This window comes from Erpetoichthys calabaricus, chromosome 13 (genome assembly GCF_900747795.2).
Source record: "Erpetoichthys calabaricus chromosome 13, fErpCal1.3, whole genome shotgun sequence".
Taxonomy (NCBI): Eukaryota; Metazoa; Chordata; class Cladistia; order Polypteriformes; family Polypteridae; genus Erpetoichthys; species Erpetoichthys calabaricus.
The window spans coordinates 65,954,134-65,980,613 of record NC_041406.2 but is presented as its reverse complement, the minus strand read 5'-3'; the positions used below and the strand labels follow the sequence as shown (position 1 = coordinate 65,980,613).

The 26,480-nt window shown below is 37.6% G+C and overlaps 1 protein-coding gene across 2 annotated transcripts in view; it reads right to left on the bottom strand.

Annotated features, from left to right (window-relative positions):
* The window catches only part of cdk6 (cyclin-dependent kinase 6), a 195,291-nt gene that overhangs the window by 131,888 nt on the left and 36,923 nt on the right, over positions 1–26,480 (bottom strand). For both annotated transcript variants that reach the window (XM_051935520.1, XM_028817095.2), the window contains exon 3: positions 18,942–19,077. In XM_051935520.1, the coding sequence (XP_051791480.1) occupies positions 18,942–19,077 (136 nt within the window). The remainder of the gene's footprint in view (positions 1–18,941; positions 19,078–26,480) is intronic.

Genomic DNA, 26,480 nt, shown 5'->3' with positions numbered 1-26,480 from the left:
GGCAGATTGTATTGAAGCTACTGCCTGGTTAAGAAAAGGCTACTGCAGTGTTTTTAATGACCTCCTGTAGCCTGTTGATAAGTTTTCCATGTTTACTGTTTACTTGTTCTCCATAACCATTAAAAACATGTATTGCTTTAAAAGGCATTCTGGAGAATTATTTTCTTAACGAGAGTTAACTATTAAAATACTGGTGTACATGAGACATGTCCACCTTACAAAATGTATCAATTATTTAATTAACTGAAGGCTCAAAAGCATCTTTTTATCATGAAATTCTGTTAGCTGAAGAGTCTTTTTAGGATGGAGTTAATAACTCAATAGGGGATAATTATAGGTTTATATGGTCATTATTGTCACATGTAGAGAATACAGTGAAATTCTTACTTGCATCTGTGCCACTCTCTAGCTCCATGATTAGCGTGTATCTCTTACATGTAAACATTTGCATTCCCCCTGCCTTACATAAACTGAGCATCCATAACGCGAAATACCTGGACCAAAAATATTTCAGGTTTCAGATATATTTGGATTTTGTAATATCTGCATATACATGAGATATATTTCGAATGGGATCCAAGTCTAAACACAAAATTTATTTATGTTTCATATACAAGTTATACACATAGCCTGAAGGTAATTTTATACAATGTTTTTAATAATTTTCTGCATAAAACAACAAGGTTTATGCACAGTACCATAAACAACAAACAACTGCAGGCTTTCAGTCTCCATCTGTGATGTGGTGTTTGGATTAAAAGGTTACTGTACACAGAGAATAAGCAAAATACACATTGAGTAGTGTAGTAAATCTGGCAGTGATGATGGCTAATAACAAACTGGCACCAACAGAGCACTTGTCATTTGTGTTTTGATGCTTTGTGCTGCTTGAAATTCAAAGGGGAATTGAAGAAATCGGTTGTGAACAGTATGTGCCAGCGTATTAATCATATCTGCTCATCAGTAAAAAAAAAAAAAAAAAAAAAAAGACAAAACACTGGTCAAAGCCCAACATAGAAGAGTGAGGTCAGATGTGGAATTTTCCACTTGTGGCATCATGTTAGTGCTCAAAAAGTTTAGGATTTTAGAATTTCAGATTAGGGTTGCTCAACCTATTGTAACCAAAAGGATGCGCCCAAGAGCCCCAGAAACACACAAACACAGTCAAGGGTACAAATAAAGTGTATTTTATTTCACTAAATACCTTTCATAGGTTCTTCTTCCAACACACCAGTATTCACAAATACAATCCAATACTGAATTTCCTCAACTCTCCTCCAGGGAAGCATTTTCCTCTACCTCCCGACTCCAACTCCCCAGGTGAGGCGAGATGCCTCCTTTCATCTTGGACCTGGGAGCACTTTCATTGCCAGAGCATTGCATGACAGAAGCAGTTCTGGGTAACACAGAAGCCGCACATCTGACAGCACCCCTTGGCAGCACCCAAGGACACTGAAAGGGTTGCTCTTCTATGCTACAAATTCAAGGCAACCCTGTGGGCCTTCAAACTGGGACCCAGTCAGAGGAGCATTACAACCTCTCATTCTGGGGGACGAATTGCCTGTTAATTAATTGTTCCTCCATAATGGGATTGATACACCAGGTTGTGCCTCCATTCTTACAGTTGTTCCATTATGGCCTCCTGGCCAGGTAGGGTATTTTCCTCAAACCCAGTTGGAATGCCAGTTCATCCTCTCCTGTGCTTATACTGTATAACTACACTAAGTCAAAATTTCTGTCTTACTTACCTGAAAAAAAAATCAGAAAGTATTTTTATGTAATAATTCTTAATGATGTGATTTCTCTCTCTCTCTCTTTCTTAAAATGTTTTCATTAGTGATAGAAGATTGATGAAAAAGTAAACCACATCTTCCTCATTAAAATCATTTGTGCATTCTGCATTTTGACATGCTCAAATCAGAAAAAGCAGGTCATTTTCTGGGATTTTACCTTTAGTTTGCTGGGTACAGTATTTATTTGCTGTAACATCAAAATACCATCAACATCAGCATTCAGAGAAAGCTTGTTTGCTAATGTAGCAGTGCAAACTGTGTGAAAGTATGTGGTGAATAATTTAAAGTATGGTAATAATTGCAACGAACCATACAGTATATTTTTTCCATCCAACAATTTTCCAAACTTGTTTTTTCAAGTACAGGGTCATGTGAAACAAAGACTTATGCTTACAAGCAGCCAATTCTGGTCTGGACACCAGTTCACCCAAGGTCATTCCCACAGTTACTTGCACCAAGCAACCTAAGAACTGCCAATCCCTCTAATGACATTTCTTTGGATTGAGGGTGGACATCACCATTAACAATGGAAGAATATGGCAACTTCACAAAGAAGAAGAAGCAGAGCAAAATCAAAGTTAGTCACAAGATGTCTTTACACTGAAATTTATTTACAATTTTATGTGACAAGTGAAAACAGGAGAGTTTTTAGTTTGACCCACCAAATGCATTGCCTTAGCCTGATTAGGTTTCAAACACTCATCTTCCCTCATAAACCAGTTGATTTCCAGCCCTCAAACATGCACATCGAATGGTAAAGCCGACAAACTAAATAGCTGCCTTTCAGCTTGATACAAATACTCACAGCAATTTGGATGACAGCTGCAGAAGGAAGTGCTCATTTTATGTGTCCTAAATATGAACTGCAAACTATAAGAACCACTCAGAGCTTCATTTTGGAAGCATACCAAATAATTCACTTACTGTAGCACCCAACAAATACAGTATGTACATATACAAATGAGTGTTGCTTGACTCCGACAGTTAGTTTGAAAAAGTATTTTTTCTCCCAAAGGCTGGAAGAAAATTCACAGGATCCCAGGAAACATTTTGACAGAAGGGACTATAGAAAAAAATAACAAAAAAGAGTAAAAGATAGAGACAGAGACAGACTGAAGGAGGGAGGCAGAGCCTGGAGTGTGGCAGATGTTGATAGCTGACACTAGGACTAGCCGGAAAGACGTGTTTCTGTGAGGCCCAATGGGTCTCTACTTCCCCGCAGCTGTCTGTGGATTGCAGCTAATTGTATCCACTTGTTCAGCTCCAGAGAATGCGTCTAAAGGGATCCAAGCACCTCTAGTAACACAGTACAAACACACTTATGCAGATGTTTTCCTGGTACTGTATGATAACATGCAAACATATTAAACATAGGATGGTAGACAAGGTTTGGGTGAGAGGGTTAAGGAAGAGAAAGGGGAGTGCTGAAGGGAGCGGGGGGGGGGGGGGGGTCAAAACTACAGCGTTGCCGCATGACTGCTTTGACACCGGCTGCAAGCAGCATACCAGGCCACCCTGCCAAGACCTCACAAGAAACATGGAGAGGGGCCCACTGAGCCATTCAACTAACGAGCCAGCTGGTCAGCGATTAAAAAAAATGACCGGGGCGAAGGGGAGGGGGAAGTGGTTGGAGAGTAAAGAAACTTGAAACAATGCCATGTACACTCACCCAGAAAACATTGGCAAATGGCACTGAGCAGACTGATGACATTTCTACAGGGCAGCTGTCTCAAAGTACCTGCTTTTCATTTTTCAGAAGGCTTTTCTTTTTAATTTCTTTTCTTCTCATTAGCCCCTGAAGCTTTTTCTTTTGGCGTGTGCCTTTCTTTTCTGCAGTCTTTGTTTTCTTTTCTAAAAATTTCTCAGAAACTTTTTTCAAACACGATTTAACATGCTTTGTCAGTATCTATCTATTACAGGAAAACAGTAAGATGTTTTTAAATTTTCAATAATTTTTTCAGTTATTGGAAATAATAAAGTACAGTACTGATATGTCATAACTACACAGGGCTCTAGAAAGAAGGCAGAACCTCATTGTCATAGAGCTCAAATCAGAACTACTATGATGTTGGCCATTCTCACCTCCTATTCCATCCACCCATTCATTTATTTTACCCTCTTAAGGCAATTTTAGGGTCCTGAAGATTACCATAGCAGCATTGGACACATGGGATGAACTAGAACTGGACAGGACACCAGTCCATTACGGGAAGCACTCAATGGCAAACCCACAATAACACACATAGGTCAATTTTGAGTCATTAAACAACCTTACCAGCAGATCTTCAGGATGCGTAAAAGTAACTAGGTAAAATTCATGCAAATATGAAAAAAACATTCACATACACATACGACCAGGATTTGAACTCAGAAGCTGTGTGATACAACTATGCCTTACCACTACTGATTATGAAATACTAATTAACATCAATGTTTTCAAACTACTTGTGTGCAATATAACTTACCTATTCAACATTTCATTAAAATCTCAGAATGTCAGCTCACAGTGAGATATGAACCTTTAACGTCATGGGTGAAAATCCAGCTCCTCAGTCATTTACAGGTGATGTGAGGCATGATATGACAAATATCAGTTTCTCTGCTTGCTATTTTGCCTCTTTGGTGGATAACAAGAACGAAGGGATAATAACTACCTCAATTCATACATAACCTGTTAGCCAGCAGCATTGGTTGGTATGTGATTATGTCCCTGTCAGGACAGCAATCCCACACCAAACATATACCCAAGCAAGAAAGACATAAAGAAACAAATATTTGGATGACCCTTTATAAATGTCTATACACCATTCCCCGAAAGCTTCCTGCAATCACCAGTGGGTAACAATAAATACACAGTAAAAGAAAAACAAAAACAATTAATTCATGGCTAATATCTAAAAACATAAAGTATATATTTAATGCATGACTAAAATATTTTATCTGCTGTCTTTATACTATTTTCAAGTGGAAACAATATTTAGCAAAACATTTAACAAAGTGTGGGGTTTTAATGAATTATCAAAAAGAGCACCACAGTGTCAACGTTTGACATAATGGCAATAAAATGGTTGTAAATGTATTACTTATTAAATCTGCAAGGCTACAGTTAGTGGACTAGCCATGATCACATTCACAACATGCAGAAAGTAAGGCAATGAGCCAGCCTTATGGTGACAAATAAAAGCTCTATAGGCAGTCAAAACACGCTTATAGAGTACATCTTTTATTATGTAAATATGCCCAGAGAAACAATATCAGTTATTGTAGGAAGGCATAATGCAGGACATCTGCCCGTTAACATTTGTGTAATTCTCTCCCTATGATTCATTAACCTCCTCATTATGACCAGGAGACAGGACTCCACAGTGCAGAGGCTGGATACCCCCAGTCACACTCCTGAGGCAGGGACAACTGCTTGATGTCTTTCCAGCTCATTTCATTCAAAGGATCCTTTCATTGATTCCCAAGTGGAGGGTTTGAATGGATTGTTTCTCAGGCTCCAAACCTTTAGAGCTAGGATATGATGTGCTTTGTATAAAATTTTCTCCATCTATTTATCTAATATAGTAACTTTCAGTATTTATCTACTGTATACAGTCTATTTGACTTTAATCATTTTCTATCTGTCTATGAGCACCATTCCTGTCTTCAGAACTGTATTAGAAAAGCTCACATTTTGTTAAATCTAAAATAGGCACTGTGCAGTGGAATGGAATAAGAAACTTTATAGAACTTTCCCTAGATTCTCTGTTGATCCAGATGTTTTTGTTTGTTTTTTGTTCTCTATACAACCACAATACCTGGGTTTGCTTCTGATCTTTGCTTATAAATATTTCCACACTGAATGTGCTTTTGATAAATCATTAGTTTTCTGTTGTCCTCAAAATGTTACTATATACACAGTAGAAATATCCAGAACGTACAGAGCATGGGAAGTATGAAGGGGATAAGGAAGCAATAGTTAAAAAAGAAAAGACTACACATCAAGAATAACCTATTCCACAGATGACTGCAGACTGCCTTGTAAGAACCTCAGCATTATTCTGATGGCAAATCAGTGCAACTGTCCAATAATAAGTCAATTTATGAGATCAACTTTATTAAGAAAAAATAGATAAACCAAGCTATTTTCAAAAGTTGGTCAGTGAAATGACTTTCACACATAACCTTAAATGAAATATCCTTTGGTGATCCTGAAGAACTCAAATGGTATCCCATCTACACCACAGACTTTATTAGATCTGTTCTTCATTGCAAATCTTCCCATTCTAATAGAATAACATTCTCATGCATTGCTCCATATCTGAGTATCTTTTATAGACCTTTCCTGAATACTCTAAATGAATATAAAATGAGGCCATGTACAGGTGCTGGTCATAAAATTAGAATATCATGACAAAGTTGATTTATTTCAGTAATTCCATTCAAAAAGTGAAACTTGTATATTAGATTCATTCATTACACACAGACTGATGTATTTCAAATGTTTATTTCTTTTAATGTTGATGATTATAACTGACAACTAATGAAAGTCCCAAATTCAGTATCTCGGAAAATTAGAATATTGTGAAAAGGTTCAATATTGAAGACACCTGGTGCCACACTCTAATCAGCTAATTAACTCAAAACACATGCAAAAGCCTTTAAATGGTCTCTCAGTCTAGTTCTGTAGGCTACACAATCATGGGGAAGACTGCTGACTTGACAGTTGTCCAAAAGACGACCATTGACACCTTGGACAAGGAGGGCAAGACACAAAAGGTCATTGCTAAAGAGGCTGGCTGTTCACAGAGCTCTGTGTCCAAGCACATTAATAGAGAGGCGAAGGGAAGGACAAGATGTGGTAGAAAAAAGTGTACAAGCAATAGGGATAACCGCACCCTGGAGAGGATTGTGAAACAAAACCCATTCAAAAACGTGGGGGAGATTCACAAAGAGTGGACTGCAGCTGGAGTCAGTGCTTCAAGAACCACCATGCACAGACGTATGCAAGACATGGGTTTCAGCTGTCGCCATCCTTGTGTCAAGCCACTCTTGAACAAGAGACAGCGTCAGAAGTGTCTCGCCTGGGCTAAAGACAAAAAGGACTGGACTGCTGCTGAGTGGTCCAAAGTTATATTCTCTGATGAAAGTAAATTTTGCATTTCCTTTGGAAATCATGGTCCCAGAGTCTGGAGGAAGAGAGGAGAGGCACATAATCCACGTTGCGTGAGGTCCAGTGTAAAGTTTCCACAGTCAGTAATGGTTTGGGGTGCCATGTCATCTGCTGGTGTTGGTCCATTGTGTTTTCTGAGGTCCAAGGTCAATTCAGCCATCTACCAGGAAGTTTTAGAGCACTTCATGCTGCTGACGAACTTTATGGAGATGCAGATTTCATTTTCTAACAGGACCTGACACCTGCACACAGTGCCAAAGCTCTGTTCTTGATTGGCCAGCAAACTCGCCTGACCTTAACCCCATAGAAAATCTATGGGGTATTGTGAAGAGGAAGATGCAATACGCCAGACCCAACAATTCAGAAGAGCTGAAGGCCACTATCAGAGCAACATGGGCTCTCATAACACCTGAGCAGTGCCACAGACTGATCGACTCCATGCCACGCCGCATTGCTGCAGTAATCCAGGCCAAAGGAGCCCCAACTAAATATTGAGTGCTGTACATGCTCATACTTTTCATGTTCATACCTTTCAGTTGGCCAACATTTCTAAAAATCCTTTTTTTGCATTGGTCTTAATTGATATTCTAATTTTCTGAGATACTGAATTTGGGACTTTCATTAGTTGTCAGTTATGATCATCAACATTAAAAGAAATAAACATTTGAAATACATCAGTCTGTGTGTAATGAATGAATCTAATATACAAGTTTCACTTTTTGAATGGAATTACTGAAATAAATCAACTTTGTCATTATATTCTAATTTTATGACCAGCACCTGTAAGTACTTCCCTGCTGCTCAATATAAATTAGACCAAAGCTATGTTAACTGACTTTGTCAAATTAAATAATGAAAAAGTACAGACTGTTACATATGTATAGTTACATACTTTACTGATTCACACGGAGTGTGTTTAAGTGAGAACATGTTGGTGCAGACAGGTAAATTAAATCTAGAGATGTTGCATTGATAAAAAGACTGATGAGTGAAAGAGTTGTTTTTCCTAGTGTTTTTGGAAGATGGATACTTGCAGAACTGTATGCAAGTAGGGTATATAAATGGCAGGAGCTGAAATTTAGTTCAAGAAAATGAATCTAAAACCTTTGCTCAATGGGTTCTGGGTGATACTTTGATAATGGCAGATTAACTACTGCAGAGCTCCTATTTACACAATGGTGCTGAACTAATTTCCAAATAGAAAGGAAACAAGGAAATACTTCAGCAGTATCCTGGCTTTAAGTGAGTAAAGTCACAAGGTGACTAGCAGTGCATGTATGAAGAAACTCAAAAACCTACCCAAGCCACCAAGGATAATGAAGACTTCAGTTCATTACAGAGTTGTTGAGCCTGCCAGCTTTGAGCACAATACAGAAAACAAAACCAGCATACAAAAGGGCATATTCAAGCTCACAGGTCCACTGGCCAATGTGGACTCAACAATGAAGCAAGCAAGAATGTCTTTGGGATGTGGGAGGGAAACCAGTGCACCTGGAAAAAGCACAGATACAGACATGGGACACATGTGTCAGGCTGGGACTTTCCCAGAGCTGAGAGACAGCACAAAATCTCTGCTGACAGCAGAATGGAAAATTACAAAATAAATTACTAATATGCTCAAAAAATTCCCTCTTGTGGATAGGCAGATGCTAATGCAAAATGTGGTAAATAACTAAATCCAAAATATAAATATCCAAAAACAGCAGGCTTTTTTATCTCCCCATACAGTTTTAACTCTATATGCCACAGTATAGAAATGCACATTCTTTAGGCCTAATTGACACGTAATAAATTCACATACTGTAATAGATCATATCAAATTATTAAAGATATGTGCATTACTTTAAACTTAATTTTTATTTCAACTACCTGGGTATGTTCTGGGTTTAGATTAAATGAAAGCAGAGAGCAGAATAATCTCAACAAAACAAACTACATATGACTTAAAAAGGCTTGCTCAAACTTACTCAAAAAGTAAAGCTTGATGCAGTCAGGTGCATTACTGACCCAAGAAAGTATTCTATATGTCTATTTGTGCCACAAGTTCAGTTTCATAGAAGAAGGTTCATTACAGTTGGTTAGACTGCAATCCTAGTGAGATCTTCCCTAAACATGACAAGGTCAAAGTCAAGGTTTAATTGTTGCTTCCTAAAATCTTACCAGTGAAATGTAAGCTACGGCAGTAAATGACTGGGATGTGACTTCTTTGGGCACTTTATTTTTTATTAAGTACTAGCTGAATTACCTGGCATTGTTGATATAAATAAGCAGGGAAAAACTTACTTTTGGAAATTCAACACGGCTAACTACAACCCATGATGAGACAAAAAGACATAGTGTTAGAAAAAAAGCTGAAATCCAGCGAGAGAGTGACACTGTTATCCAGATTATTTGTTAAGAAAATGTACAATCGCGCTTTGGCCAGTAGAAAACTTGCATGTTGATGACAATGTTCTCTATCATCCATAGCGTACTACTTCTGCCTGATGGAAACTGTAGTCCCTGCTTCACAGCTGGCTTTTGCATTGCACTCCTCTCTCCAATATGAAATATAGCCGGTATTTTAAGGTGGACCAGTGACAAGGCACTTGCAAAATTTATGGTTCAGCAATTTTTGCATGATTAATGAACAAACACACAAACAAAGAGACATGCAGAATGGCTTACATATTTAGTTTTATAAATGTTCCTTGACTTGCAGAGAAAATGACCCACACATAAAGCTTTTATAGACCTGGGTTTTATTCTTGTTCTGGTTGCTGTCTGTGGAATACGTACATTTGCCCTTCTTTGAAAACCCTACTTTTTCCTCCCACATCTCAGACAGGCTGGATCACCTTTGGAGAGTTTATGAGTACCTTTTGTTGGAGAAAAACCTCATCCAGTGTGGGTTAATGCCTTTTGCCCAATGCTGCAGGATAGGTTGCCTGCGGCTAAAAACTGGAAAAGGTAGGTTTTACAGTTGAAGGGTGAATGAGTGGATGATGCTATTAGCGTAATATTTAAGTCTTAATTCAAATAATATCAAAAATGAAAAGGATATTTATTTGTTAAACAATTAATCTCCAATCAAAATTCACAATGGACACAGACTAAACACATTTAATAAAAATATAAATTTGGAGAATATTCACTCGGCTAAAAAGGTGAAAATGACATAATACATAAAAGTGGGATTAAAATAAAAAACAAACATAAGGATACTACATCAAAAGAGAGCAGTCATAACAAATATTTTAAAGATGCAACTGCTAGTAAAGAATAACAATGAAAAAAGAAGACAGTGTATAACATTAATTTTATCAAGAGTTTTTAAAGTCTTACTTTTCTTATGTTCAAGTTAGACAAACTTGAAAAAAAAAATCCACATCTTGGAAAATTCTTTGTAATCCATTTTATATTTTTTCTTTGCTAGGTATATTATGCTTCAGTAATGCATTCAACAAAGTCATGGAAGAACCGAAGAACACATTTCCAAACCTCTTTTAGTACAAGTTCATAACAGAATTTTTTCTTGCTTTCAATTAAAATTTGGAAACTCTAATAGCTTAAGAAGGAACTGCTGGTTCTACTTTAAACTTTTAAAGATGCTTCAAAGCACATATACCTAGTATAATCTTAAAAATGACCAAAGATGACTTGCTTACTTACTTCCTCTTCTCCCATTATACCTTACAGTGTTGGGGTCATGACAATTGATTTTATTACTGTATATCTTTTTCCAGGGTCTTCACATATTCCATGGTTATATCTCTCTTTCTTGCTGCTTCTTTGATGTTTTCTTCCTATACCCTTCCAGGTCTTACCCTAGGTCCTTTTCGTTCACACCTCATTTCAAACACCTATTTGGGATACCTTGCTTCATTCATCCTTATTAAAATATCCATATCACAATAACTGGTTTATTTCTATAACTTGGTTAAATTTCCAGTTTTTTTTTTCTTCCTTGTCTCTTGAAGCAGGCATGTCAAACTCACTACCATTGTTGGGCCGCTTCGACTGCCATACGTGCGTCAGCGGTCTGTACTGTAACAAATACTATTATACTATTATACAAAGTTACTGTAGCTTTCTTTCCAATACTGAAAACTTTACAAAATGTAACACTTAAAGTTTAAAGTTTAAAGAAAAGCAATTTATTTCCATGCAGTCTCCATACAACAGTGTAGAATTAGAGTCTTAACCTCTTAGCTAGGTCCTTATTATATTACTAGGCTCACCCGCCTTTTAATGCGACCGACTTTTATCCTCAATTTGTGTGCGCTCCATGTGTACATCAGGCATGTAAGTGTAGGGAATGAGAACATCAAAGTGCCCATTCATAACATCTCCCGAAAACCTACGTTTTTTTATCCCCTCGAGTGCCTGTCCAAACTTGGAGTGTAGAACTCCATAATAATATACTTGAAACTCATTGGGGAACAACTCTCCCGCTGCCATTAGCTCAGAAATGGTACCATTAGTTTGAGACTTTGACATTTCAGTGAGATACTGAAGCTCATTTGTAAAAGAGATTCCTGACGGCATCATTGTAAATGGCTGAAACCTTGACCAATTACTTAAAACATGTCGTACAATGTCAGCCCGAATCTGTACCGCTAAAGACGGAGTTTCATGCACTAAATAAGCTATAGATGAGAATAAGCAAGCACCATCTCTCCTGATATTTACTACGCGGTGAGGCATTTGTACTCCATCAACATTAATTATTTCCAGTGACATAATTTTGTCTATTTTTCCAGCGCATCGCGCACAAAAGCAAGGCAACGATGGGAGCACCAGAACTCTGCTCACATTGCGTCGCTTCATACCGCAAGCCGCAAGTAGTAAGTCTGTGATAAGCGGAATACCGCTACGCTTTGCACTCACGGGACGGAAGGACAATCCCGACCGCTTTTATATAGTGTCTTGATGATTGATATTCATTATATTATATTCATTGCTTATATAGGAGCCTTACAGTGTGAGATTTATTTCTTTTGTCCCGACACTTGGCATCTCTTGTTAGTAACCAGTTCGTCAATATCAGGCTTGAAATCTTGTGCGGCTGCAACTTTTATGAGGGATGAAAGGTGCTCGACGGTAAGTCTTGAGCGATGTGGGGTTTTGGTAGCTTTAATTAACAAAAACAATTGCTCACAAAGGTAAGTGCTTCCGAACACTGACAGCACTCTCGATGCCAACTTACGGATCTGCACATACGAGGGTGGCAGGTAAGCATACAAGCCTGGCACACCAACTTCGTTGTATTTTGCCTTCAGAATAGAATCTGACTGCACTTCAAACAATTACATTTGGATATTCTCAGGCGCATTCTCAACGTTGTAAGAGAACAGCACAATGCCCTGTTTGTGTGAACTGAAATCACGAAAATGCTCACTGAATTCATTGCTCAGTAATTCAAGTTGGAAAACCAATCCTCCAAAAAACCTAATTTTACTTTACTAAGTTTACTTCAAAGTTTATATTGCAAAATAAGCCGATATGCAAAAAGCCACCTGACCTACAATAATTTTACAAACTCAAAATCACAAAAATATGTTAATAAACAACTCACCAACTTCTCGCGTCCACTTCAGATCTTCAGCTGTAGTCTGCACTAACTGTTCGTTACAATACTAGCACAAAATTACATGAAACTAGAGCAAAAAAACGTGAAAATATGCAGGCTATTACTACTCGTGATGATCAGTTCTGCCCAGTGGCCAGTCTCAGCAGCCCAGTCAGTAGTGTAGCTTAGCAGGGGCGGCTCTAGGCTCGTGGCGGCCCTGGGCAGAGAAAGAATCGATGGCCCCTTCGCCTGGCAATGTCAATACGGTATCATATGCACGACAGATGGCCACATCCGTTGAGGACACTGCATAGCCGCCTCATGCTCATGACACGCTTCTATATACGCGTGTCCGTAACTTGAAAACCAAGTGGCAGCCCATGATATTCTCATTACGGCAAAACATTATAATACTACATATAGCTTACTGCTCCGACTCTAGCGACATTTGTAAATACAGCGTACTAATTAACAAGAAACAGAATGTTTTTCGGCCACATTGCCGTCAGCTGTGTCGTTATTTTCTCTTTCTGTTTTATATTCAATATATATTGGCGTGGCGGCCCCTGGGATTTGCCGCACTGTGCAGGTGCACAGTTTCCACATGCCTAAGGCCACCCCTGCTGCAGCCTAGAACTTCAGTTGTGACGCTGCGGCTCATTAACTTTGGTCAAGGCTTGTGGCTATACTAGCAGATGACGTTTCTGGTGCCGTAATGCCATGGGAAAACGCGCTTTTGTAAGAAGGCAGAAGTAAGAAAAGTCAATAAGTAACACCGAAGATGCAGAATGATTCAATCACAAACGATAGTAATCATTTTGTACAAGTTCAGTGCTAACTAGGATCTGTCATACGGGCCGCACAGATTTCTGTTGCGGGCCGCATGCGGCCCGGGGGCCGCGTGTTTGACATGTCTGTCTTAAAGGCTATAACATATTAATGACCTTGTCTCTTTTTGTTTTCCTTACCACTCACCTATAATACTTGCCTAAAATACTTAATTTCCACTGATCTTTGTATATATAGTGTTGTCCAAGATTCTACAAAATGTAATATTGTTGGCACAGATATATAGATGCATCTTCACTTTTACTCTTAATTCTTTCTTCCCTATTAGGGTGTTGTAATTTAATTTGCCTTATATACTGTGTTCCTAACTGCTTAATCTATCTTTAAGATACTCATATATTGACATATTTTGCTGTTTATTACCATGCATCTATCCACATTTGCCATTTCCCTTCTTGTTCTTCCCTTGTTTTTTTTATCACTTCACTATTCTCGATATTTATTATCAATACCCTTTGCTTCTAGCTTGCTCTTCCACATTATTAGTTTCCCTTGGAACTGATGCTCACTTTAGGATGGCGGATGGAGGAAGTACTGGAAATGTGATAGCTGTGAATATTCATAATAAACAACTGTGGCCAAAAGGCCAACTGTCCTGAGGTAATGAGCCCTGCGTGGTTGGACAAATCACACAGACAGGATAAGAATGATTTAGAGACATAAAATGAGGAAATGATACAAGGACATGAACAGATTGCCAATAGGTTAATCAATAGGCAGTATCAATGAAAATATACATCAATCTATATTGTTATACAGGGTCTTTCTCACAAAGTGTTGTATGAAGTAATAATTACTAACATTACAATGCAAAAATAGTTTGTGTGAAGAAACCCATACACCTGAAATCAAATTCCATAACTCTTAACGCTGAAAGGGAGCCGTGCTGCTCTCCCATAAAATTACATGTAGGTTTGTTAAGAACAAAAAACAAGCTGACCTTATTTAATTTAATAGTAAGCATTTTTCCCCTTTATTTCTTACATATGGGTATTCACTTATGGTTTTCCAGATTTTGTAGCCACACATAATATTAGTATCAAACGTAATGTCTATTCATCAAGACAAATGAGTTTACAAGCACCTTCAAGTTTAGTGCCATGTAGACTGTCTGTACAAAATGTACAGTACTTTGAAAATATTTTGAACAGCAAATAAAATGTATCTGTTCATTGCTGAGACCTTATTCATTTAGAGCTTCAGGGCTAAGGTGGAAGAAATATGATCGAGGAGTTTAATGGAAAAAAAGTGTGGGAAATATGTCTTTACAGTATTGTTTTCATTTAGAAGCAAACTGTTATATATCTTTTGATCTGACTTTTTAGATAATGTAATCTTGGCTGAGATAAGGGCTGTATTTCCAGTTTTAAAAGCTCTCATCCACCTTTGTATTCCTTTCTAATTATGAGGACTTACAAGCACATGCATGTTTTACCTTTGCAAAAGAAGCTTTCAAAAGGAATTAATGATTAGCTGTAATGTCATTGAAATAAGCCACATTATAACAGTTTGTGGTTTTGCTTAATTGCCACGTGATCACAGGAATGTTTGGCATTGTATATTAGAGGTATGGTTTAGCAAATGTTTTGCTGCAGTATTGTAAGCCTAAAAATAGCAAAAATGCACTTGCATAAACTCTACATAAAAGTGTGTGTAATAATGCCAAATCATGTCAGTTCTCGCAATGGAAATTAAAAAGAATTTAGACAAATAATATATATACTCATGCCCACGGGCAGGCACACCACACTGTGTTTATAACTTGCTGAGAAAGTTTGGAGGTTTCTGTTTTTATTTTCAGATGCTAAATCCTGTTTTTAAAACAAAATAATACCTCATGGAACTACTTTATACCTTCATCAAAAACAACGAAGTAAATACAAATAAATCTCAAACATTCATGGCTTTGACAAGAGAGAGGCACGCTAATGTGCCCCTAATCCACCCAGCCATCCACTTTTTAAAATTTCTTTAAAAAATAATGATTCACAGTGAGTGGGGGTATCAAACTCATTTTAATTCAGCGCCAAAAATAACACTTTATATACAAAGTGCAAGCCAAAATATATCAACAAGCAATTATAACATTTTCTGTGCAACCAAGACATCTCTCTGCTCATCACAATTGCACATTCTGCCTCATGTCTCTCTTGAAACTGTCTTCCTTTTTTCATCAGTTTTCTTTCTTTTGGACACTGCAGTGGGCTAGGAAAGCCATCAGCAGCCAACCAAAATCAGCACTGAGTTAAAAAATGATGTCAGTGGATAAATTTGGGTGAGACGGGACACACACAAGAATTTGTAGCTAAAGGAAAGTTAGTTTACACCTGCACTGAAGCACATCAAGATGGGTTGGCACTTGACCACATCAAAATGGCATGTAGCACGTCACCCTCTTTTCACTTTTTTCTTGTTGTGTCACTATGAGCAGCCAGTTTCCATTCAAGCACATTTAAGTAGTACCGATGGACTGTGCTACATATATAAACATGAGAGGAACACTGATACAGGCTATTTATGAAACACGTGTTAAAGGGTCTCTTTGAAAAAACTAACAGTCATCGCTGGGCGTTTGTATCAAGTTTGAAATATTGATCAATAGGCTTCTTTGAAATTGTCAAATGGCTGGATACAGTCTGCATGCCTTGAGTCTGAAACCCCTGATGCAGAGCAAGAACCTTTGCCAGGGGTACTCAGCACAAGACAAGGATAGGATGCCAGTTGATCATGGAGCAGATGCATGAACATGTACTTATACTTGGTCCATTTATAGCTTCTAATTAACGAAAACAAATACATTTGTGATATCAATTGTGATATCGGAGGAAAGTGGAGTACACAGACAGTAACCAGACTATGATCTGGAAACAAATCTGAGTGTAACAGGCACCATTATACTGTGCCACCGCATTATCCTTCCTGAAATGAACATTTTGTAAATACTGCATCTACTTCTTGGACCATGCTTATATTTAATATAGTGATACACACATTCTGATTTTTTGACTAAAAATAAGTCAGCATTCACAATCACTCTACTCCAGAAATGACCAAAATTGATACCCAATTTTCTCCCTAATGATGATGTTACAAAATCCTAAAGCTGTAAGAATGTGGCACTTTTTAGCAAGCTGAAACAGTCTTATGTGGCATGGTGATGGTTCTGCTTCAGAGCCCAGGCACCTCAGATTCAATAGAGTCAGAGTCTGATCACTGATTGTGTAGTGGTTACAAAGTTCCCTATTCTGAAGTGGATTTTCTGCAGTCTTTCTGTCAATCAGAAATATCTCAATGATTTGAATGTTAGATTTTTTATCCTACACTATGAAAGGGTTCAGTAAATGGATGGAATCATGTACAGTATTTTTATTTTTAAATGATGTGTTTCCTATTCAAATATTGTTTTAAAAAATCAAATTAAATAAAAACATTAAACAATATGAAAATAAATGTTAACGTACATATTATGCGCCTGCAAAGACATTGCAAAGGGTGGACCAGTGAGAAAGAAATTGGCAAATGGGAAAGAATGATGAAGAACATGGCCTAGTAAGATCTTGTGAAAGACAATGTAAAAGAAGCACTGATAGTAGTGATGCACATCTGGATATAAGTGTGGGGAGGAAGGGCACTGCTAGGGGTTGGTAAGCCCTGTCCATGTACTGTTTTAGATTGGCAGGAAGGTCAGCACAAAAAAAAGAGAGAGCTGTGACCTGGGAAAAAAAATCAACAAAGTTCCTTTTGGACATGAGAGGGCAGGTAACCTAGTTGGTACTAGGGATGCCAAACCCATGTTTAAAAAATAGGATGAGGCTGGAAGAAGGGCGGCACATGGGCATAAGTCATGTGACACGTTGCCACTTTGACCTTTTAAAGGTGGTTAAAAATGGAAGTAACCTTTGGAGGAAATCTAGAGTTGTGCCATGTCAACGGATCTTATACTCAAGAGCAGACAGATGAACTGGGGCTGAAATCACTTGCAAGAAGAAGAGAAGCTAGGCATTAATAGAGAATGAGTGCCAGACTAAGAGACTGACAGAGAGATGTATTATTTGGAGCGTTTGAGGTGGGCAAGTAGTTGAGTCAGCCCCTTGAGGTGGTCAGGTGATAAACATCTATTAGGGTAAGTCCACAAAACCTGCAGGGCTTGTTGTTTTGTTGTTCATCTTACACTTCTCTGTTCTCCTTTTATCTGTTTCTCACTTGTATTCTGTAATAATTAATACTAAATCTTTGTACCTTTCAGCTTCCAGATTAAGACAGTCAATGTGACATGTCCTTTCCTGTTACAATATAAATCAAATGCTTAAAATTGTGATTAGCAATAATATACAAAAATTCCGCCAAGCAAAAAGAGATACCCTTTGCTTATTGTTGATTATACCTTAAGAGACCTGATGCATTATTTTGAAACACTGAAGCCCGGAAAAAAGGAAAAAATTCAAATTCCTTTGAGCGTCAATTTGTAATTTTTTGAAAACAAACTAAATTGGTTTATAATGAATTTAATAATCACTTTAGTGATATTAGCAAAACTGCAACCAAGCCTTTTCTTTTTTATGAACTGATTTCTAGCTGGTTTAGGAATAGGTGAATGATGTGGCCATCAGCTTGAAACATGTCAACACGCTGGAAAAAGAACAACTGTAATTTCAATGTGGTATTTCACTGTAGTGGGAAAACAGAAGAGCTTCATTTGTTGTTACATGAACAGAAACAAAACTGCCTGACATTTGAGGCCACCAAGATCTGCTGCATGTTTACAAGAATGTACTTGTGCAAAGCAACACTTTCTACAATTAATTTTATAAAAAAAAAGCAAAACATTTTGGGAGGGTAAATATTAAACACTGCTTTCAGATTTCTTCCAAATATGCCAGCTCATTCTACTATGAAAAATATGAGAGTCTAGCCTTTAATTATACATTTTTTTCTACTGCTTAGTGTATGTTGATATATTAAGTCAAACTAAAGTTCAGAAGTAAGGCTTTCTTTTACATCAAGTAATCTTTATTTTTGTCAGAATGGTTGCCAATTAACTTTAAATTACTTAATAATGTAAAAACACATTAAACACACATTAAAACACAGCTTGGATAGGGCTGTAGAAAAAAGTTCACTGATTTAACAGGTTCAAAGTCTGTGCACCTTGCGAGGTACTCTTCTTACAAGTCAGATTTTAAAAGCTTTTCTCACAAAATTTTGCAGATTTATCCCTTTTAACAAATATTCAACATCACTTAGACATTAAATATACTAGGAAAAATTTTTTAATTAATTTAGCTGGTGGAAATAACATTTTTTGTAAAGCACTTCCATTTAACATGTACAGGCAAGAATACAACACAAAATATTAGGCAGGAAAAACACATAAATGACATACATATAAAAATATATAAATATTTACACTAAATGTACAGTTAAATCATGTATGCAGTAATACAAAACATATCTATTTAGCTAACAGTGAAAATTTCTCAAACAGCAGGATTTATTAACAGTGTTGTGTGTAAAAATGGCATAATTTAAGATAAACTCTCATTCAGACTTAAAAATACATAAAATGAGAAGGGCAAATAGCATTGCATTGTACCTTAATTGTTTCAGGCGGCACACCTGGCTCAGGAGCTTTTTCTAGATAGGTAGTTAAATCCTGATCAACATGTTCAAAAACCAAAGTCAGCCTGGTCTCTCGATCAGTCCTTGACACTGTGCATACATCAAAGAGCCTGAGGGAGAAACATACAACAAGGGTCTAGTACTTTAAATTTTCAATGAAATGTAAACTAAACAGATAAATATAGCAGATAAATAAACAAACATGACCCTAACCCTAACCTCGAGTGGCTTTAGGGATATCTACAGAACAGCCTAAGGTGTCTTCCTATCAAAGTAAAATGTCTTTTCTCAAAATGAAATATATATGTGCTATGAAGGGAAGAAGGGCCTTTGCTCCCACTGTAAGAAAGAAAGGAATATTTGTGTAGTAAATCATGAGCAGTTTGTTTTATTGATTCTTTACCACCTGTCCTCCACATTTATTTCTATAACAAAATCTTTTATTTCAATATGTCAGGGTTCTCTAGTGTTTTTGTTTATGATATTGGGTGGTACTAAAGTGTGTCACCATAACCCAATTCAATAACCTTTCTTTTCCATAGCACTTTGCACAGTCATCACTACTATTTAAAACAGCAGCTTCCAGAGGTACAGGAACTTTTCTGTTATAGACTGTGTTTTATTGTACTTTTTACTAATCACACTGTTCAGGTATAGTTCCTTCCTTTAGCCCAATTCTGCACTGGTCATATGAGTTATAAGTTAAATGCATGAGTCAATATTTATTGGCATCCATATGGTAAATTGTGTGCAAAGGCAGAAGCAAGTTTTGAAAAACCCAAGTAAAAATATTAGTAACAAGTGGAAAGTGACACAAGCTGCAAAAATGTTGCAAATGTAATAATCTTCCTTCTGGTAACATAAAATGGACAGAGGAACATAGTGAGTCAATTCAAACCATTTCATTCAAAGCTACAAATGTGTCACAAAGATTAAAGGGGAAAAACACATGCTTATAGTCCCATCTTGAAGCAAGTCAGTCTTCTTTTGTGAGTTCTCGTTCTCACAAGGCAAATTCAAAAGTACAGCAGGCCTACATCCTTGTTTCTGAAGGCCATTTGCTGCCATCGTTTTTAGTTCCTTATATGACCTTTTTCCCCAACCAGGTATCTTAAGAGATTTCTATTTGCTCTTCTATACTTTTCAAAATGCTAGTTTGTCCACTTGTACTTATTCTGAAATGGGTTAATCCTGATGGTCAACCTACCTCCTGGCAAATGATCACAACAATTAAGTTTACTTTATAACCTAAAGAGATCCCTTTATTGTTCTTTAAAATTGCCTGTCTTAACTTAACTGTCCAGTATACTTTCACTGTTGTGCGTTTGATATTCTATACAGATTAATATGTTTGTATACTTGGTCCAATAAGTGACCTCAATTATGTAATAAATTAAAAAGTGATTTAATACATTGAATTATATATTGTTATTTATTCTCTTCCTGACTGGATGAGAAATTAATATTAAACTGACAAAGATGAAGCCCACAAATAGTGACATCATAACTTCACACTGTTCTGTCTATAAAAATGACAATAATTGGAAGGGAATTGCAGGGGAAATTCCAATACTGCCATACTCTTGTAGGTGTCTTTCCCATTTTTGATTTACTGCTATGTTATGGGGATTTGGTGTCACAGCAGGTTGTCAATTCCCAGAACTTAAACCTCACTTTGATTCCCAACAATGTTTGTGTATTGTGTTTTCTTCCCACAGTTCAACGACATCCTATTAAGATGTCTGACATGTCTAAATTGTCATGGTGTAGTTTTTATATGGGTGCATTTAGCAGTTAACCAGAATGCTATCCATGGTTTGTTGTTACATGCAGCTTGTTGCTTCTGAGTTATGTCCATGTAGTACCCTGTATGAGAAAACATTATACAAACCAAATATATTGACTCATTTCAGCATTCTATGAATAACAATTTATTTCCCTTTTAAACAGTCTGATTGCATTCTTGTTTAAACTGAATATATAAGTATATTCACATGAATGCTAAATATGATATTTAAAAATAAACGATGAATGCATATCAATGCGTGACAAGTCTAGCCAATACACAGTCACTTTGTTTTGTCACTCATATACTGTATATGCCTAGTTTGGAGCACAGGGGTTTATTTGAAATTATTCATTAAATCTGCAGTCATTAAGATGGTATATGTGCATACTTACATTTTGAAGAATAATCTGTATTTGTGAAGGGTATGTCTTAAAAGGATAAAATTGAAAATGGCGTTAATGGTAAAGAATGTATCACACGCAAGTCATGGGAGCGGGAAAGTAAAAGGGAAGGATGAGTGTTACACTGTCCTCAATTAACCCCCTTCTATTTCCCTCAAACTGGAGGATGACTTTCAGGTCAAACAACTCAGGCCTAGGCCTTTCTGCCCTGGAACCTATATAAGAAGAGACATGACCAGTAGTCAACTGTATTTGTGGACTCTCAGCAAAAACATTACATTTGGTAGATGAACAGCCATTCAAGAAGCCTAAGGAACAAACCATTGGTACTATACTTTGTTTTATTAAGTACACGTATGAGTCCAAATTTCATTGTTGATTAAATGGGGTACTGCCTAATGCCCTAAATAGCTGACAATGTTTTTTTGATTGCCTCACGCAGACTGTTAAACTAAACAACAAAAAAAAACGTTTCATGAATATCTATGTCATTTACTCTATGAAAACTGAAACAATACAACGAGATTAAGGTTAAGAAAAGGTCCTGGTGATGGCTACCCTCTTCAGATGGCAACATGTGTATGACAGCAATCAAATGCTTTGACCATTCACATGCTAGGTTGTATAACACAGAGGACTAGCGCACTACAATAAACCTGCTTGAACAAAGTCAAAAATTATTCAGTGACACTTATTTTTTATGCTTTGCGATGTGCCAGTGTATATTAAGCTTAATTTTTTACCTCCTATTATACACTGATTTTTACGCACTACAAATATTCTCCATTCTTTAATTCACATCTTTATCCTCTTTGATTTCCCTTCATCTTTTATTTTTGCAAATAAAATCTCAGCTTTTATAATGGAAGTGACATAACATAATTTGCTCCTAATGAACTGTTCCACAATTGTTAAAGGAATTTTGGAGATAATTTTTACCTACCAACATAAAGGGCAATTTGGCAGGATCTTCCCGCAACACATGCACCAATGGGAAAAAACAGTTTGAAGCACTTTGGTTTTAAACAATTCTGAGAGTTTTTTAAAAGGAGTTAAGACTTAAGGAGAGGCAAGATATAGCTCACAAGGAGCAGTCTGTCTGCAAAACGTTTATCACTTAACATTTGGCAATAGAGATGAAAAGAAAAGAACTACAGGCAAAATGCCTTTTGTATATTGAACTTCCTTTTAACTTGGAAATAAAGAGAATTTTTTAACTATAATAATAATAATAATTCATTACATTTATATAGCGCTTTTCTCAGTACTCAAAGCGCTATCCACACAGGGAGGAACCGGGAAGCGAACCCACAATCTTCCACAGTCTCCTTACTGCAAAGAAATGATGCCAGTAACTGAGTTTAGGAGTAAAGGTACACATAACAACAATATATTTCAACTTCAGAAAAGTACAGAGCTGCATTTTTACAATGAAGGAGAAGTATAATAGGTTAGACACTGAAGAATAATCCTGTTGTCTCATTTTCCATGGATAGCAACACTGACAATTAGCATTATCAAGACACACTGCTGGTCCAGTAATTCTACAAATGCAACTGGAAGTGTTGTGATGTGTGGTTTAAAATTGTAACCAAGTACAGAAAAGGATACTCTTCTAGATGTACTTTTTGAATTGCAGTACAATTTACAATTTCAAGAAAAAAACACAGAGGACATGCAGTTTTAGCCTAGAATGAAAGGTTATTAACCACAATAGTTTCAGAAGTAGACATTATATAACAGTTCCTGATTAAATACTGCATGTGATGAGAGTATTATAACAAGAACATGGACTAATAAGACTTTGACATGAGGTGATCTCAGCGGTTTATAAGGACTGATGTGAGTATTCAAGTTTGCTACCGTATTTAAGCTAGTGTGGCACTTTAGAAATGTATAAGTAGTGCTGAGCTCAGCATACCCGGGGTTAAATGAAGGTTTAGGCAGCAATACCATTTAATGTTATTGAACATTTTACACTGTTTCAAACTGAGTACACTACTGCTGAACGTGGGCACTGAGATGGTATCCCACACAACAGATTAAAAAATGATGTTATGAAGTTTAAGTTGTGGAAAAATATTTCTGCTTTAAAATAATTTTGAAAATATTAAAACAGAAGAATGGCTTAATTTAAGGATACATCAGAAATGTGAAACTGAAAGCTAAAAAAACTAGTGTAGGATAATGTTTAAAACCATAATAATAATAATAATAATACATTTTATTTATATAGCGCTTTTCCCATGCTCAAGGCATAACACACACATAACACACACTGCTTCATATATTCCAGTATTGGAATATTGGGTGTATCATGGTAGCACCAGACACAAGGCAGGAGTCAAACTTGGTTCAACACAGAACACAATCACAGGTATAAGGCCAACATTATGCAGAAATAGGGAAAATTTGAAAAATTGCACAGACAACATCCAGACCATGATTTAGAGTTACACGGAAGGAGCACTATCCACTATACAAATACTAGGGGGCTCCGGCCCCTGCTCGCTTCGCTCGCCAACCCCTGGTGTTGGGAATGATAAAGAGCATGATGTATGAATGAGATATAGAATAGTGTGACGGTGTAGATGATGCAAATAGAAAGCAAACAATAAAGTGTGTGGCACAGTGTAAAGGTTTATTTGAAAATTTCTTTGTACACGCCGTTTAAGTGTAAAAGGTAATTCCAGCTCAGAACTTGTAAGGTAAATGAAGATGGTTATTGTTGTGATCAGAGTCAAGTTTGTCAGAGCTTAGAAAGAGTTGTGTCTCTCCAGGAAGTAATGGAATGACTTGGGTATTTATGTTTTCCACATTAATATTTTTTGTACATAATATAGTGCGTTGTGTTAAAAGGGTCATTTGGTCTAATGAGATTGCTGTTCCAAATCTCTCTGTAACTAAGTCGTCGCAGATAAAGGCTTGAGGAATTGTAATAATATGTGGCTGAAGTCCATCTGTATTGGTGAGTGTACCATCTCTCAGTTGTAATAAGCAATTGTTATGATGTGGTTCTGGACATCGTATCTTTTTTACTAACTGTATCTTTTGAAAGCAATGCCAATTGTCCGCGTATTTTAAGGTGCACTGAACAATAGCTGAGTGCATGGCATCTGGAAGAATAGCTAATCACTGTCTAAAATCTCCTCCTCATAAAAGTACCTTTCCTCCAAATCGAATATTATTATTCATAAACGTTTGTAGAAGTTTATGAATGGTGTTGAGTAAGTGACTTTATGACATTGTACATTCATCAATAAACAACATTTTTTCAAGACGGATGTCACGTGCAGTGCCACCGTTAATGTTCATAGTGGATACCGATTTGTAGGATCTAATGTAGTTGCTAAAGATTTCACTTTCAGGTACATCGTCAGTTATAAGCTTCTGTAGATATTCAGTATATGAATGTAAAGAAGGCAGTCTAATTTGACCCTTTTGACAACAACGTGTAAATGTATAACTTGTATTGCCAGTTGTTTCTTCAGGGAAGTGAACTGAATGACAATGATTGCAAATGACATTCATTAATCCGAATGAATTTTCCTGGTGTATGTTTTGCTTGTGCCGTTTGAGAGGCGCGTTGTTGCATGTGTAGTATTTGGGACGTGTTGTTTTGGAGCTGTAATCGATTTGCCTGTGCTGTGTGAGAAGCCCGTTGTAGCCTTCGCTGCCATTAACGTATGTCTGAGACGGGAGGTGTTTCGTTTTGAATCCGTGCCTGTTGCGATGCAGCACTTTGATTGATAGTTTGCGTCATGTGGATCTAGGATGTAGATTTGTGCATATTTGCGTTGTTGATTTGTTTCAGGGTGCACTGTTCCAATGCGATGCAGTATTTGTGCACATATGCGAAAGCAGTATGGGCCATTGCCTTTTGGTGGCCTGATATTTACTCCGGTAGATGCAACAGGAAATGAACTATTGTAGGATCTAATGCAGTTCATAAAGTTTTTACTTTTAGGTACATCGTTAGTTATAAGCTTTAGTTGAGCTTTGCGTTTTTGGAGTCGAGACATTTTTTCTTTTAGAAATATGGATAAGTAATAAGGAGTATTGCACTCACTGTTAATATGGAGCCTTTTCTGCGGTTGAACGGTTAATAGTGCCTTATTGTAATGAGATCCACCTATGCTGCATAGCCGTCTATTTTGTTGTTTCTTTCGTGTTCGTGTGTTTGTTCCTGTTATCCTTTCCTTTTCGTTTTGTACCCGTGACCGTGTATTCATGACTTGTTTCTTTCTCAGCATGCGAAATATGGATAAGTAATAAGGAGGATCGCAGTCACTGTTAATATGTTTCCTTTTCTGCAGTTGAACGGTTAATAGTGCTTTATTGTAAGGAGATCCACCAATGCTGACACCTATGCTGTCTAGTGTGAAGGTGTTGATGTTCACTTTAGAATATGTGGCATTGGGTGTCACTTCTTATGGATGTGTGTGTGTGTTGGGGGGTTGAGGATTGTTGTCGCGCGAGCGTCTTCTTTCTTTCTGTGTTCCTGTGTCTTGTTGAATCCCCCTCTTTGTGTGTGTCCCGTCCCTTGCTTGTAGGGTCTGTGGGGTGGTTTTGTGTTCTTTTTTTTGTGTTCCATGGGCTTGTTGAATCCCCCTCTTGGTGTGTGTCCCGTCCGGTGCCTGTAGGGGGGGGGGGGGGGGGTGCCCTGCTGTTGTGCGCGAGCCTCTTTTTTTTTTTTTTTTGGGTCTAGTTTCGTGTGCAATGCCTCATTTCTCCATTTTTCCTGTGCTCACTCCTTTTTTCTGTGGTCTTGTCCGCCTCTCGCGGCCCCACATCCGCCTCTCTCGCCCTCTTTTGTCCGCCTTTCTCGGGATGTGTGTGTGTGTTGGGGGGTTGAGGATTGTTGTTGCGCGAGCGTCTTCTTTCTTTTTGTGTTCCTGTGTCTTGTTGAATCCCCCTCTTTGTGTGTGTCCCGTCCCTTGCTTGTAGGGTCTGTGGGGTGGTTTTGTGTTCTTTTTTTTGTGTTCCATGGGCTTGTTGAATCCCCCTCTTGGTGTGTGTCCCGTCCGGTGCCTGTAGGGGGGGGGGGGGTGCCCTGCTGTTGTGCGCGAGCCTCTTTTTTTTTTTTTTTTTTGGGTCTAGTTTCGTGTGCAATGCCTCATTTCTCCATTTTTCCTGTGCTCACTCCTTTTTTCTGTGGTCTTGTCCGCCTCTCGCGGCCCCTCATCCGCCTCTCTCGCCCTCTTTTGTCCGCCTTTCTCGGCTCCTCAGCCGACTCTCGCGGACTCTTTTTGCGCCTGCGCAGTACGTCTTTTTGCAGCTACGGCCCATTGCCGGATGTGCCTGCGTCCATCATCTGGTTTAG